Genomic DNA, 15,478 nt, shown 5'->3' with positions numbered 1-15,478 from the left:
TGTGAAGCTTTACTATTTATATCGGTATCTGTTCAGAATATATTATCTCTTCATAATGAATAATGACAGGAGATAAATCCGGATAAGAGAAGTGTGACTGGTGTCAGACTCACAGTACTGCAGGGTTAAGCATTCTGCCTCATTTCACACACCCAATTGAACTCATCAGCCAATTACCATGGGTGAATTTAGCATGTAAGAAAGCTCAAAACACAAATCTCTCTAGAGCTGTGGCCCTCTAGGACCTGACATTGACACAGATAGTACTGCCCTTAGTAACAAAAACAATGATAAAGCAACAGAAACAACACTGAACGATGGAAAATCTAACATTTAATATGTATTGATTGTGTATTTAGCAAAACTTCCTATCCTAGTTTTGATTCTAGTCTTTTCTTATTGTACTGTACAGTAATTCCAATAACAATAAATATTGGAAAATACTGGTTTAACTCTAGTTTGTTGTATTCATCTTTTACCCAGGTTCTGGTACATTAGTGAGAAAGAGTTTCTACCATCTTCACAGCGGAAATCTGGCAGAGCCACATCCTGCAGCGGAATCTCCTTCAGGAAAGCAGGACGCTGACAGCGCGGGTTGCCAGTGACAATCTTGCGAGTCCTCAGCCAGTCGCCTAGCCATGCTAACCGGCAGTCACAGTTAAAGGAGTTGGCCAGCAAGTTCCTGCCACAGGAACAGAAAAATATCAAATGAAATTGCAAGACAGAAAAGTCAGAATAGATAGAGTCAGAGTTAAAGCCTGTTTCCTTCATGCTAATCAAAACCAGCTCTGTTGCTCCTGAGCTGCTGCTCGAGAAATTTGATACTAACTCTCTAAATTGCTGGAATCACCCAAATACACAAAGACTGATGACTGGGGCAAAGAAGTATTTGGTTGGTTTTGTGTGAACCTCAAGGCCAAGAACAAGAAACCAAAATTTTGGTTTAAGTGCAAAATAAAGGGAAAATTGTGTTTGAACGTACAGGGTCGAGAGGGTCTGAAGAGTGTCAAAAGCTCCAGGTGAGATTGTGGTCAGCTGGTTGTCATAAAGGGACAGCAGACGGACATTGTACAAGCCGGTGAAGCTGTTGTTATGGATGCAGCTAATGCGGTTGTTGCGCAGCATTCTAAAAAAAAACAGAAAAAAAAAAAACAGTTATATGTAGTGGTAGTATGTCAAAGGTAATAGATCTCCAAAGCTGTTCCAAAGGAGTTTGTCAGTTTAATAATGAAGACCACCAAAAAATTCAATATGATTGGTATGAGGCACTACGTCTATTTTCTATTCCATCTATTATATAACAAATATTGTAACCTAAGGCTATACTTTACTCTCATCTTTTTTTCCCACTCCATATATACTCATAACTCACAGCATTCGCAGCCCCTCCAGACCCCGGAACATGCCACTGCGCACGGAGTCCAGTTGATTGGCCGTCAGGTGAAGCTCAGAGACGGACGAAGCGCCCTCAAACGCACCGTCTTCGATTTCAGTGATCTTATTGTTGCTGAGGTTTCTGCAAGACAGACGGCAATATCAAAAGAAACCTTTGCCATAGTAAGTTTGAAACACGTGTCTGAATGTGGCTCTGGGGTTTGTTCTTACATTTTCTTCAGCTGTGTCAGAGATCTGAACGCGCCGTTAGCTTCCAGAGAAGTGATTTCGTTGTTGTTCAGGCGGCTTCAGGGACGGCAATGTGAAACAAAGTTAAAAAAAAAAAAAAAAAAAAAAAAACCAAACAGATAATGGTACATATAAAGCCAGATAGACCTCCTAGCCCTGTTAAAACAATCAGTCCTGTTGGCATGCTGGCAAGGCAAAATTCATGCAAATCCGAGTCCCTACTGAATAAAGATCAGTGGGTAAACTTTCAGCATTAATGACTACAGAAAACCACATCCTAAACTGAGGCAATGGGTTTTGCCACTGGAGATTCGTCATCTACAGGAAAGAGAACTAGACGTTGTAGTAATGCAGGAGCTTCAAGAGATTAAAGTGTAATCACTGTGTGCGTGTGCTGGACAGGTTTACTCAAAGAGAGTTTTTTTTCCCCCAGTTCATGAGGCTGCAAGGTAATTAGTAAATGGAGAAATATATTCAAGTCATTTCATACCATACTCCCTGGTTTTACAGAGATTCGCTATCTACAGTATCTTAAACTTTTGTTACTGTATATTGAGTATAAAGTGAAAGAAATTAAGCTGCAGTGAAAGTGAAGGTTTTATCTGCAATAGTCTTTAGTTGAAAGTAGTCTAGCTCTGCTTGTATAATCCACATGAGTTTCCCATTTGTCCAGTTGTTAGTGAAGATGAATAGCCCTGATTTAGAGCTTCCGGTCATGCAGAAATGCTTACAGCTCGGTGGTGGAGGCCGGGATGTGTTCAGGGATCTTGGTGAGGCGCAGATTGGAGCAGTCCACCACGTTGGATTCACAGCGGCACTTGGCTGGGCAGACTGGTTCATTGTTGCATTCATTGTTCAACCTGGTGTCCTCAGTGCCTGAAGGAACACAGATGAAAAATTCTCATATTAAAAGAGCTTCTCTTCACCTCCCTTAAGCTTTATGAAATTTATGGTCTCTCCAATCTTTGGACATGCCTTAGTCTTCACACATTAAATCATTATACCAGCAAATTCATTCAAATGTTTTCTCCTCAGCTCATCAGGTTTTTTGCTTGCCTGCAGTGAATCATCTATCAGATACTAACTCAGAGTCAGGCGATGTGTTTCCCAGTCAAGGTTTCCTGCTGTCTTTTGTGGTGTAAAAACAGCAGTTGTTTGGCTCTTGCAGATCTATGTGGGAATTGCTTTGCCAGAAATATGGGGACTGCGCAATCAAAACGCTTCAACGGAAGCTCAGAGAGCTGAGATTTTTCTCGGAGCGAGATATAATTTTTCTGCCTAGAGAATATAGGTGACTGTAATCAAATATGACCTACAGGGTTCAACAAAAAGTTCTGAATTTTGATTTTAATAGTCAGTTAAATATATGTGACATAGAATGATTTTTTTAGTGCAGCATTTCTTCCCAGTTTGGTCATTTGCCAATTCTCCTGCCCACTAGCCAGCCCTTACATGACAGCTACCAACCCATAAGGGTAAAGGCTATCTTCCTTTGAGATTATTAAAGCCAGAGAATGTGTTTGCTGCCCAGTCTGTGTCACAAGGAGCACTAAGTGAGAAAGAAAGCATTATCTGCCCTTTTAAGCATACTTGAACTCACAGATGCATACGTTTGTTTAGTGTCGCTCTGATTGACAAGGGAGAGAATGTACCTTCCATCCAGGCTATATGGAAAGTAATGCTTTCTAGGGATAACGGACATGTATGACTGCATTATTTACACTCATGATCGTCTGCTAATACAGCAAACGCTTTCTTTTGCATCACTTAGAAGCTCTGCTTAAGTGCTGGACATCACATATACGTTACATGTTCATACATAATTAATCTTCATTAAATGCGTTATACATATAAAGTTGTTGTGTTTTAACATTGTTTTTTCACCAGTGTCCAGGCATTCCATTCCGATATTTTCAATCAAACAAATGTATTATTTTATCTTCACTGAGTCTGATATAAAATGAGCCACTGTTGCCTGAGATGTTTTCACTTCGGTTCAGATTATTTTACGCTGAATTTTTGAAGCTTATGAACAACCACTTGGGGCAGACCAGAAATGGGTGTGATATTGATGTTATTTTTTCAAACCTTTCTCTGAAAATATTGCCCCAAGTAGGCCAAGTAAAAACAGAAACACTCATGAAATGCTACAAATCCTTATAGCCCTGAGCGTCTACTTTTATATGAGCCATTAAACACCACTGTGGAGTGTGACATGGCAAAGTAATTCAATGCTGAACATGGACAAAAAAAAGGCACAAATCCAATATTAAATGGATAACTTATCTATATTTAGATAAAGGGAGCGGGCATAACTGTTGGAACGGGTTCCATTGGTTAATCATTCCGTGGGTCAGAAATCTTTCGGAACTGTGGGAGAAATAAAAGTACGCACCTATATTGCATGTAAGCCATAAAGTTCACAGGACCACCATCATACTGGTTCTTTCTCTCACCGTTTGTGACTCACCAAGAATAGACTTAATGTGCCAAGGTGCTTGAACACAGTTATATAATAGGCCTTAAATAATTAAGCACACAGATTCCACTTGAAGCCACTTATAGTGAAAGCTTTGTGGGCTTTGGTTGGATGGTGCACTATTGTTGCTCTTGCTGTGGCTGTGGGTAGCTGTTAACGAGCCGAAGTGCTCCTGGCTACAGCGTGTGGGAGAAAAAGCCCATTCTCACTCACCACAGACAAATCCATCTGATGAAATGTTAAAAGCTAATTTGTTGTTTAACCAAAATCCTGAAATGGAGCGACCCACAAATTCTGTTCAAAGACATATTTCTTAACAGCGAACAGTACGAATCTGGAACAAATTAGAGCTAAGTGAATAATTCTTCAGGAACTCGACGGCAGTAAATAATATCCAGCTCCTAATCTGTGCACCCAAAAAACCGTCTGTTTGACGTCGAATGTATAAAACGATTAGCGCTATTTGGCCAGAGAAGCGTGTTCGGATGAAGCATGACACACTTTACTCGAAACTTTCCTTCAAAGACTTCACTCTGAGACTGCGCTCAGAATCAGGAAGTTTAGTACACTAATGATCTGCATTAGTGACTGTTTTGGATGTGACTGGTGGAAACAGCATTTCCTGGTAGGATAATGACAAAGAGTTAAACAGGAAACAATAAAGTTGGGAGAGCTTTGATTTTTTTTTTTCTTTTCCCTCCTTGTTTTTCCAGGGGTAATGAAGATGGGTGGCAAATTCCTGTGTTCATCACTGATGTTTTGAGCTCCAATTAAGACCGCATGTTTGCAGGAGATTTCGAGTGACTCATAGAGACAAGCATCTACAACACAGATAATTTCACTTTTCCTGAGGCTGTTTAGCTTTTAGAACTTTTGGGGTGGCAAAGAGTCAGAGAAAACCAGAAAGGATAGAAAAAGAAATACTGAGTGGAAATACCACCCCTTTTAGGTATTTTATAGCTTTTGGTTTAACTGTATAAAGCCTCAGGTGCTTTGTCTTATGACATAAGGTTTCCTATTATTCATTATTCATGGAGGAATGTTCTTCAGCACAGACTTGGAACTCATTCAGTTTTTTTTTTCAGAGGAAGACAGATAATGCATGAATCAAGTATCTCTTTTATCTTTCCGCTGCTTAAATTTCTATTAAAGACTTCTGCCAAAGTCAGTTTTTCATTTTATTTGCATGACTGCTCCTCATAAAATTATTTTCATGGAAGATGTTCGGGAAGAAAGATTCCAGAAACATTTCCAGATATGAATCTCTACTTAAAAAAAAAAACACCCCTTTTTTATGATTATTATTATTATTATTATTATTATTATTGTTATAAAATGCCGCTCTGCCTTTATTGCGAGGTACTATAATGTGTACATCCCTGTCGTTTCTGAATAAATGCATATAAAGCGATGTGATGCGAAAGAAAATAAAAAGACAGAAGGTGAGATAGTGAATGACAAAGCGAAAGAGAAGAGATAGCAATGTTGAAGCCCACTCACCTGGAATGGAGTACTGCTCTTTGGCTGTGATGGAGACAGAAGGGAAAAAAAAGCAATGACATCAGTAAGGTACAGTTCAATGGATGTATTAGACCCATGCAAATGCAGGTGCTGGATTTGGAATTCAAGAAAATTCATTTTCTTTCTTTTGCCTGTCATACAGTAACCCTAGAATAGGATTATTTGATGTAAAAATAATTTTAATTAAAAAAAAAAAAAAAAATCATTACGGTTTTCAGCTAGCAAGCAGCGTTATTCTGTGTTTTGTACTAACACTGCAGCTAAGAAATTAATGACATTAAAAGTCAACTAAGCAAATCCAAGAGAAGCTAATTGTGTAATCTTCTGGCTTCTGTGAATAGCAAGGGCAGGTCTGAGGATGTCTGTTCCCTAAATAAGAGCATGTTTGGCAGCTGTTCCACTCTGAGACCGCGTTTACAGGGATGGGCCCATTCAGACAGGATTAGACAGTTGTTAGAAAAACCACTGGGGAAATATGTGCCAGGCTGCTAAGCTCTGACACTCACAAGCTTCCAAGATGCTAAGGCCAAAAGGAAGGCAGTGGGAACTTGTGTTTTCGCGCGTGTTTGGGTGTGTACCTCGGTGAGAAACTCAATGCCTCAAACACACTGCCTGAGAAAATCAATGTCTGGAAACGTTTTTTGCACTTTGTGCAAATAAAACCAGGAACATTTTTCTTCTTTCATTGCTTGGGGAGATTAATTTTCTTTGCTGGCAAAGAATAGTTGATTAGCAGTTAGAATTAGCTTAATACTTTTTAGTTGTAGTTCAGCACCCCCGTGGATTGCATGGTAAAGTGACCAGGAAGATGGGAGAAATGTACATGACAAGCTGCATGATCGGTAGAAATGAGTAAAAGGAGAAAAAAACCCCAAAGCATTGGCTTACCAGAACAGCGGAACTTCTTGCTCTTGATCTGGCCAATGCGCTTGTTAGCAAGGCGGCGCGGGCTAGAACACCGTGCGCCACTCGTCTCGATGGGGTTGGCACGGAGATAGTCGGCTAGCCATTTGAGGTTACAGTCACAGATAAATGGATTCTGGGCTAGGTGACTGTAATGGCCAAGTGAAAAAAGAAGAAAAAGCATCTAAATAAGCACATTATCTGTACAACACTGTAAATCTTAATTCATTTTTTTTCAAAGCAATCAATAAATTTCACTATTTAACATTAACTGGGACAAATAAAAGGTAAGGCTGAAGTAAAACTGTCTCACTTAATTTACATCTGTCTTTCTATATTAAAGCTTTACTTAATAATCAGTGGCTTGATGTGTATATCGCAGCAGTAAAGGGTTTCAATAATCCTCTGCATCCATTAAACTATCCAGTATCTCTATTTCCTATAGCCAGTTAACTTCAAGCATGTCCTGCGGTGACTAGGGACTGTTTCAGCTTTAATGTAATCCGATAACACTGTTCCAGTAACTGTTAAACCTTTTTTTTTTGTTCCCTGCATGCTGTCCAAGAGTTGAATGAGAGGGTACACAGTAGCTTGGAGTGCTAGACATGCAGCAACCATAGCTGTGGTCATATGAGCTGTGTCTAAATCTAGAACAATGCAGGCAGTGGACAACGGGGGACCAGGGGTTATCTTATAGCGGTTCCTCACAATTCAGTCTAAATATAACAAGCATTTTGGCTTTTCTTTCTAAATGTCACCCGGCATGCTTTACTGACTTTACAGACGTATGTTGGGAGGGAGACAAGAAAACATTAAGAAAAAATGCCTCAGTCTTGCATGCCATGTCTGGGTTTGCGTGCAGTTCAGTTGCAACACTTCTTCAATTAGGTTGCTTTGCTAGCAGTGCAGAAGTGTATCCACTTTAAAAAAAGGCAAAGAACATGACTTTTTAGTTTATTTCAAAGTGTGTGGGCTGGAGGGTATTGTTTTTCATATTCTACGGTTTTATGGAGCAGTTCAGGAACCCGGAAGGAATACAGACTATTGTTTGAAGTCCCCCTAAGATAAAATTACTAGCGTGAATGATTTATGATAGCTTCTTTACATCCCTATGCCGTTGCTGTATTATGAGATAAGGTTACAGGTGTAAACAAAATGTGTCACTATGTGTATTAAGGTGGCAATAGAGCTGAAGTATGGGAAAAGGGCACTTGAGCTAGTTGGGCAAACATATTGTACGCTTTTGCTTGAGGGAATTAGTATGGCCAAGAGATGCAATTTTCTAGAATGGATTCATCAGAGGAGAGAATGAAGAATGTGAAGAACGAAAGGTAGGGAGGCACTTACAGTGTCTGAATGGCACGCAGTGAGGCAAAGGTGCCCTTGGCCAAAGTCTGGATCTTATTGTCATAGAGAGACAGCAGAGAAAGGTTCTGCAAGTCTTGGAATGCATTAGCACGGACGCAGTGTATCTTATTGGCATTAAGTAGTCTGGGGAGGGGAGAGGAAACAAGACACACAGAGAGAAAAACCAGACTGATGTCAAAACAAGACAAATTTCTACTTGTAAAGTTGAATTGAGCCAAATTGATGCAGACAGCAGGTTACACTATGGTTATCACCTCAATCAGGTTGATGGTATTTATATATATATATATATATATATATATATATATATATATATATATATATATATATATGTATATATATTTATTAGGAGTCTAAGTCAAACTTACAGCAGCTGGAGGGCGTAGAGACCATCGAACACTCCTTTGGGCAACTCAGTGATCTTATTCCCATACAGTACCCTGAAGGTCAGACAAAGTAGTGTTTGCAGTAATGGGAGTCTAAATCGAACAGACTGATACATATGGTGCTGATATTTCAAGCAAATGTAACTGTTTTAAGCTGTCAGGCTGAGATGCCCAGAGAGGCTCTTGATAAGTTCAAATGTTTACACTCGAAAAGTTGATCTGCGCTCCACACGATTCGGCGTCTTTCGGTTGAATTCAACACAAACATTTTGACAAGCAAGACACACTTACAGAGAGTTGAGGGAACGCAGGCCTTGGAAGGCATCAGGAGCAATCTCAGAGATCTGGTTGTTGCTGAGGTCTCTGTAAACGGAGGGAAAAACAGGGTAATGAAAAAGACAGAACTAAAGAGAATGAGAAAGAAAAGAATAACTGACTCAGACAAGTGCTCTAATCCTGTGTCCCCATTCCCTAGTACTACTGGAACATCAGTTACCCGTGACTGTCTCCACTCAGTTTGATCAGTCTTTTGCTGGCAAGGCAAGGGGCATTTTTTGGGCACCCAGTCTGCACCCATTTACGTAGCTGCCCACAGAGAGCTGAGCATGGGTTGGCTGGCGATCCAGTTGCCCAGGGCATGGTTTCTGGCTGGCTCAGCCTGTCTGCCCAATGGCAGAGTGATGAGGTGGGATATTACAAAGGCACAGGGCTTTTCCCTCATACTGGAACACAGTTTAACAAACTCCACAGGTTCGTGGCCCTTTGTCAAAACCACAGTGGTCATTCTTTGTGTCGTGAGCTTCCTAGACGAGACAGGGCTGCCAAGTATATTCTAAATGTGCTTCAAAAAATGTCTCAGAAGGGGAAAAAAGCATGTACAGTGCTCCAGCTCTGTCTATCTGACTCGGGAAGTAGTGTATAAAGAAGAGGCTGTCTTCTTAACAAACATTTAGATAGCAACCCCAACAAAAGTCAGCTGAATGTATGTGAATCAACTACAACATGCGGTATTGAGTCCTTCAGCCAAATATGTGCTCTTCACTATGATATACTATAGTTCCTCCCAGGCACTTAAACTGATATGATCTGAAGTACATTGAGAGTTTGTCTCCAGACAGAAGTCTGATTTCCTGCACAGTGTGGAAGGTGAATAATATGTCCATGATTTGGCAAATCACTCTGGCAGCTAGTCATTTTATCCAGAGGTGGTCTACATATGAGAAATTGGTTTTCGAAAAAGTGACAAAACAACAAAATGACCATAACTGTGATGTGCATGAAGCCAGCAGACAACTCTAAAACAGGGTTGTGGTTTGTTTTAACAGGAATGTTGAGGAGCAAACTTTTTCTTTACCACCCTTCCATTAGTGGATTACTTGGGCTCTTTCGGCTTGGTGAAAAGTTGTGATGGCAAGTGGGACAGCTGAAAAAGCAGACAAGGGAAAAGGGAGGGAAATTTGTAAGTTTTATTTTTACACAGATTAAGCAGTGCCATGACTCGTTTGGTTACCAGACCAACGCATCACTGAAGGACAAGTGAGCGGTCTCTGAAATAGGAAAAAAAGAAATTCTCCTTCTTCCCACGGCTGCTATTTGAGGGCCAAAACTAGGCAAAAGCCAAAGTTTTTGTGGATGTGGCTGCTTCAGGTCATTCAGGCCATCATGTCTAGAGTCTTCCATCTGGGATGTTTGTCCTCACATGGACGGTAATCCCTCTGGGCAAAAGTTACAGTGAGTGAACTGTTGTAACTTGTGTACAGTAATTTGGTGAAAAAATGGTTCATTAAAAAGCAAAATGCCATCTAATTCATTGGGATTTTTTTTCCTGGGACAAACAGATCATTATTCATGTTCCCACAGACAGATTTTGGACAATGTAGACAAAAATCGACAAACTGGTTGGAAGATGGGTGTGGTGGGACATTATGCCTCTCAAGATCACAGTTTTGCTCTAGACTTCTTGTTTCCAATTTGTGGACGCTTCTAGGCCTTTATAGCAGAGTGGATAGGATTTCACAGAATACATGAGACACGCAGAAAGACAAAAGTGCTTTATTTATGTAAACTTTTACTGAAAAGAGATAAGCTATAAACTGTATGATTGTGTGTTCTTGGGCTTTCTTTCTTTCTTATGTTTGATGTTATTTTTGCTTCTGCCTTTTGTCATATTATTGTCCACTGGTTGCTGGCTGTGGGAGAGATCCAAGTGTGACCAGCGGATTTCCCCTGGCCTTCCCCAGACCTCCCTTATTCAATGATATTGCCCATGACTGTCTGTTCATTCATTCTAAACACTAAGATATGGAAGACCAATCAAACATTACCATAGCACTGATGCAAGGATGTCCGAGGATTGCCTGAAATCCAGTAGGAAAGATGCTATGCAGTTAACAATCATGCAGAAAAACTAGATTTGCCTCGTCGTGCTGTCGTTTTTGTTTTGATTGTTTGACATTGAAGTATTTTATCCCTTTCCAAGAGACTGTGTCCAATTTTGAAAATACAAGATAATATAACATGCTAAATTATTATTAGTTTATTCTATTTCCAGTGACGTTGGCTCAGTAAACTCACATTCGGCGCAGCTTCTTGTAAGGCGAAAACGCTCCTGGTGGGACGGACTTGATGCCGTTCTGTTCCAGTCGTCTGTGTAAAGAGGGAAAAAAAAAGAAGAAGAGAGGGACATTGGTGGAAGTCAGAAAACTAGACAACAAAGAGCACCATGGCAACAAAGCTCATTAACATGCAGCCGCTCGGCCCGATTGCATAATGGTCAGGTGCTTCTTGTTATCCCGGCCTCAACTGGATCATATTTACATAATAACAAGTTATTGTGCCAGCGACAATGACAATGAAAATCATAGACATGATTGTAATAAGGGAAGGTAATTTGCATTTCAACTGACATTGTTGGCCTCGGGTCTCTTTCCTCGGGCCAGCTCACTCGCTTTCTGAACATATTTGATCAGAAGGACCTCAAGATCCGCAAGAACTTATATTTCAGATGCATTTATACTGAATAAAAATCTGTAGAGATTGTTAGCTTTAGGCTCCACTTACATTCTAAAACCAAGATGTTGGTCTTTTAGCCCACTACATCACCACCTACTTAAGAGTCTGAAGAGTATCTACAACTTTGTATGGTAGAAGCTGGCAGTAATGGCATTATGCACTGTCAAGAGCAGAATTATTAAATGCAAGGGTTAAATAAAAGAACTAAACCTCAGCCAATGTAAACCCAACGTCTCATTATCTGACTAGAAACTTGCCAAACGAGCACCTGACGGCTGTTCACCCCACCCTTAAGGACTGACGTTGTTCCTCTTCCACCTTCTAACTGAATTTAGAAAAAAGATAGCTAAGGTAAGCACTGATCAAGGTGAGTAAAAGCAGTGCTATGTGACTTTAGTTCAGTTTCAGTGTTACCGAACCAGGACCCTGAGCAAGTTTGAGTCTCAGACATCTGAGATTCCTCCAACCACTACACTGCTGGCATCATTAGAAACCACAAGTTGTTCTGGCCTCTTTTTACATCGCAGGCAGCCATTAGGAGAGTTAGTATTAAGCCACACACAATCAGTTCTCGCCATCAATCTTGCCGAGTCTCAGGTCCAGAATCTGTCTCTACGGCTTTAGCTCCATGCACCTGCGCTTGTGTCATTACACACTTACAGATATGTACTGAAGCAATGTGTGCGCATTGTGATTACGCACGTATCATATACATCTCTGTGTCACAAAACGTCTCATGTATGCGTCTGGCTGTTGATGTACTGATTTACTGATGTCCTCTTTAACTTAATTGCGTGTATATATGTCACCGGCTGACTATGTCTATGTGCTGTGTGTGTAATGACAAGTCCGAGAGCGCCAAAAGCTCAAATTCAGACTGTTTAACTGTTATTAATCGCATGTGTGGTGATCCCTTTGCGGAATCTTTACGAATTGGACGGCTCTAATCAGCGTCAGCTGTGCTGGAAAAAGTCCGGGAACGCAATAAAGGTTTATTTCTCTCGCGTTTTGAGAGTCCCATTAGTGGCTGTGCATGCTGGTCTGATTTTTTTTTTTTTTTTAAACTTAAGAAGCTTTCGCTTAATGACCACACATTTCACCTCTGCCACAAGGCATAAGCCTTGATCCCCCCTAAGCCTTATTAAAAGGGGCAATTTTAAAAGCTGTGAAGTGACCTAGACCATCAGTGCAGACAAAACTGCCTCTGCTTGCATACATAAGCCACCACAAAGGCACTTCTTTGCTCTTGGATAAATTAACTGTGGTTGCATTTAAAATTTGGGCCTTGAAGATCATTAATATTTTAACGGAATAACAGCGGTGGCTGTGAAGACTGATTTGCATAATTTTTTATTAAGCGAGATATTCCACTTCAAAGATGCATTTAGTGGGAATTAAAGAAATGCACATAAAATTGCACGGATGGTGGTGGTTCCAGACCACAGGACAGAGCTAAGCACATTCCTGTAGAGTTCATGATATGGACCACTCTTTTTCAGGCATTATACAGTAGTTTATTCTTCATCCTTTTTCAGACATTATAAGTGCACATCCTTACTAATTTACTAGACACATTCTACCAAGATGCTCTTCCCAGACGTCTGAGGCAGGAATATAACTCTACAAATCAATACTTGGTGACTTAAAGTTTTGTCACGATGCAGAGATCAGTTGATGAATAAAGAAGCTTAGACAATGGCAGACTGGAATTGATGGAATTGATTACGGGTCAGAACAAAGCTTCCACAAAGACAGGCTTGATTATCTACAGACATGCTGCCCAGAGCCTACAATCAAAAGAGGACAAAAAGAGAGACACTCATCCAAAATAATCCATGAGAGAGAATGAAATAATCAAGGGAGTACAATCAATACCATGCCATTCATCAGCTCAGAGTTTGATAGCTAATAGTATCACACTGATTTGCTCTGATGTGACTGTTAATATGAACTAAAAAAAAAATCTGAAACTGGGACTTCATAAGAAACTTCATAATGATGCCTTGGCTTTATACTGAAATACCCAAAAAGGCAAAAAAGCAAAGGGCAGTTTTGCTAAAAAAGCAGCATAACTGTCAAAAACAAGCCTGGCTGAAAAAAAGCATGCTTTTGAAACCCCCAATCTGCTGTAATCATAGACATTACAAACACACTCCCACGTAGGCCCAGACCAGGAAGCAGAAAAATAATGACTGTTGGGCTTCTGTGATTTGTTTCGAGGCCATGAGGAAGCATGGCTGTCCTGCTGTAATTGAAAACTATTGTATAATGAAGGCTGAGGAAAACCTTGTGAAAAGATGGATAAAATATGTATAGTGGAGTGCTTAGGTGGTGCAGTCCTGGAGGAACCGTGTGATGGGGAAGGGCAAAATTTTTTTTTGTTATATCATATAAGGCTTTCTTTTGTTTTTGATGTAATATATTGACCTCGTATATCATAGGACACACTTTCATAACTTATTTTGAAAAGGGAAAACATTTCAAGGCCACTGGGGAAACCAAATTCACTGGATGGCTAAGGAGGACCGGTTTTTTTTTTTTTTTTTTTTTATTGAAGGTCTGAGAATGGAGACACATTAATTTGGGAGTATTAGTAGATACATCTGACTGAACATAGACTAAACAGGATTTTCTGGGGAGCATTCACAATACTGCAAAATTTTATTCTGGACAAAGTGTTATAAGAAGAAGTGTTTGTTATCATATTAGCACCTGTGTCAAGATGGCTACAGGACTGTACAGAACCAAAGTTACTTCAAATATGAACCCCATCTTCTGGGCTGTCATGCCACTTGGGAAGGTTCTGGCCGCCTCTGAACGTTGTTGCCAAGGCACTGAAAATGGGTCAGGGTTATTAAGCAAGACCCATGTTGTAAATGTATTTTTAAACATGTTTTTTTTAAATAAATTGAAATGCAGAAACCAGTCCACTAGCCTTTAACCCGCAACTTAAAGAATGCAAAAAGAGACGTTTTGCTTTTGTTCGACAATGAAGAATGACATTGAAACAAATTTCAGTTCCTGCTTATATCTTTCCTCACACTCAGGCTTTCTGTGAGAACTATTCCCCAATACGGGTATTATATTATTATCTATTAAATTATATTAGTCCACAGTGAAGCTGAATGGCTTTACAAGATGTGCTACATAATAACGTTGACAGTGAAACCAAATTTTAATCAATTCTGCATTTTTTAGTGCTACATCAATATAGTGGAACGTCCAGGATAGCTAAGTGCTCAGCCAAGAAAATACTGAGATCACGCCAAGGCCATATTAGCCTGTCGATAGCATCTCTCCACTGCGAGAACAGCCTGATGGTTTCCTTTCTGTAAGTTGGGCCATAGATGGATGAATGAGCTGCTAACATGGCCACCCTGCTCTACTGTATGTGCACAGCTTGACGAGTGAGCGAGATCCAAAGTCTTAACTGCAGTTCACGTTCCTCCTGATAATCCTCCTACAATTCACTTTCCTCCTCATATTGTAGTCCAGAGTTACTGTTATTGAGAATCTAAATTGAATGACTTGGATATTAATTCAAGATATGTTTAAACTGCTTTAATTAAATATGATGTTTGATTTATGGAAAATAAAATATTTTATAAACTAGTGGTTCGCAAAGCGGGGTCTTGCGAAAGCATTGCTGCCCTTATTTTTTCTTCAGAGATGGAAATACAATCCTTCAAGTTCCAATCCAAGTTATTATATTTATTATGGAGTTTGCATAGGCTTACCTGGTTTAACTGGGTTTAATCCAAATCTCAATCATTGAAAAAACAAACTAGCACCTTTCAGTGCTTGGCCCCGGATAAAATAATGTTCACGAAATACATCAGCAGTAAGAGGTTCTGTAAATTTATTTTACAGTGAAAGGTGTTCCTGGCTTCACAAAACTATCAAAAATGTCTATAGTTTTTCAGAGCTAACATCTGCTTCCAATCTAGAAGAAATACAGTACTTGAGTATGCTTTAGGAATATTTGGCTCTGATCAATTTTTCTGATGTCTTTGATGTCACAGAGTCTTTGGACTCATACTTTTGCTGTTATCAATTTTCCAGACACGTATATTAGGCAGGTCCGGTATAATTGTTATTTATTTGCTAAACAATCACTGAAACGACTCCCATTGTTCAACAAAGAATCAATTCTATGAGCAGAAGCTTTCGCAAAAGACTAGTATTG

General features: G+C 39.9%; 1 protein-coding gene across 4 annotated transcripts in view; it reads right to left on the bottom strand.

The window, feature by feature from the left end:
- The window catches only part of slit1a (slit homolog 1a (Drosophila)), an 88,238-nt gene that overhangs the window by 24,562 nt on the left and 48,198 nt on the right, over positions 1-15,478 (bottom strand). For 2 of the 4 annotated variants that reach the window (XM_058384889.1, XM_058384891.1), the window contains exons 10-20: positions 10,855-10,926; positions 8,572-8,643; positions 8,263-8,334; positions 7,874-8,017; positions 6,512-6,675; positions 5,603-5,626; positions 2,355-2,499; positions 1,606-1,680; positions 1,373-1,516; positions 983-1,126; positions 516-682 (exon numbers count right to left, since the gene is read on the bottom strand). In XM_058384889.1, the coding sequence (XP_058240872.1) occupies positions 516-682; positions 983-1,126; positions 1,373-1,516; positions 1,606-1,680; positions 2,355-2,499; positions 5,603-5,626; positions 6,512-6,675; positions 7,874-8,017; positions 8,263-8,334; positions 8,572-8,643; positions 10,855-10,926 (1,223 nt within the window). The remainder of the gene's footprint in view (positions 1-515; positions 683-982; positions 1,127-1,372; positions 1,517-1,605; positions 1,681-2,354; positions 2,500-5,602; positions 5,627-6,511; positions 6,676-7,873; positions 8,018-8,262; positions 8,335-8,571; positions 8,644-10,854; positions 10,927-15,478) is intronic. The other 2 variants (XM_058384890.1, XM_058384892.1) reach the window with 1 other exon arrangement.

The sequence above is a fragment of the Hemibagrus wyckioides genome, linkage group LG29 (assembly GCF_019097595.1).
Source record: "Hemibagrus wyckioides isolate EC202008001 linkage group LG29, SWU_Hwy_1.0, whole genome shotgun sequence".
NCBI lineage: Eukaryota > Metazoa > Chordata > Actinopteri > Siluriformes > Bagridae > Hemibagrus > Hemibagrus wyckioides.
The sequence above is the reverse complement of the archived record's forward strand: the minus strand, read 5'-3'. Positions and strand labels throughout refer to the sequence as shown.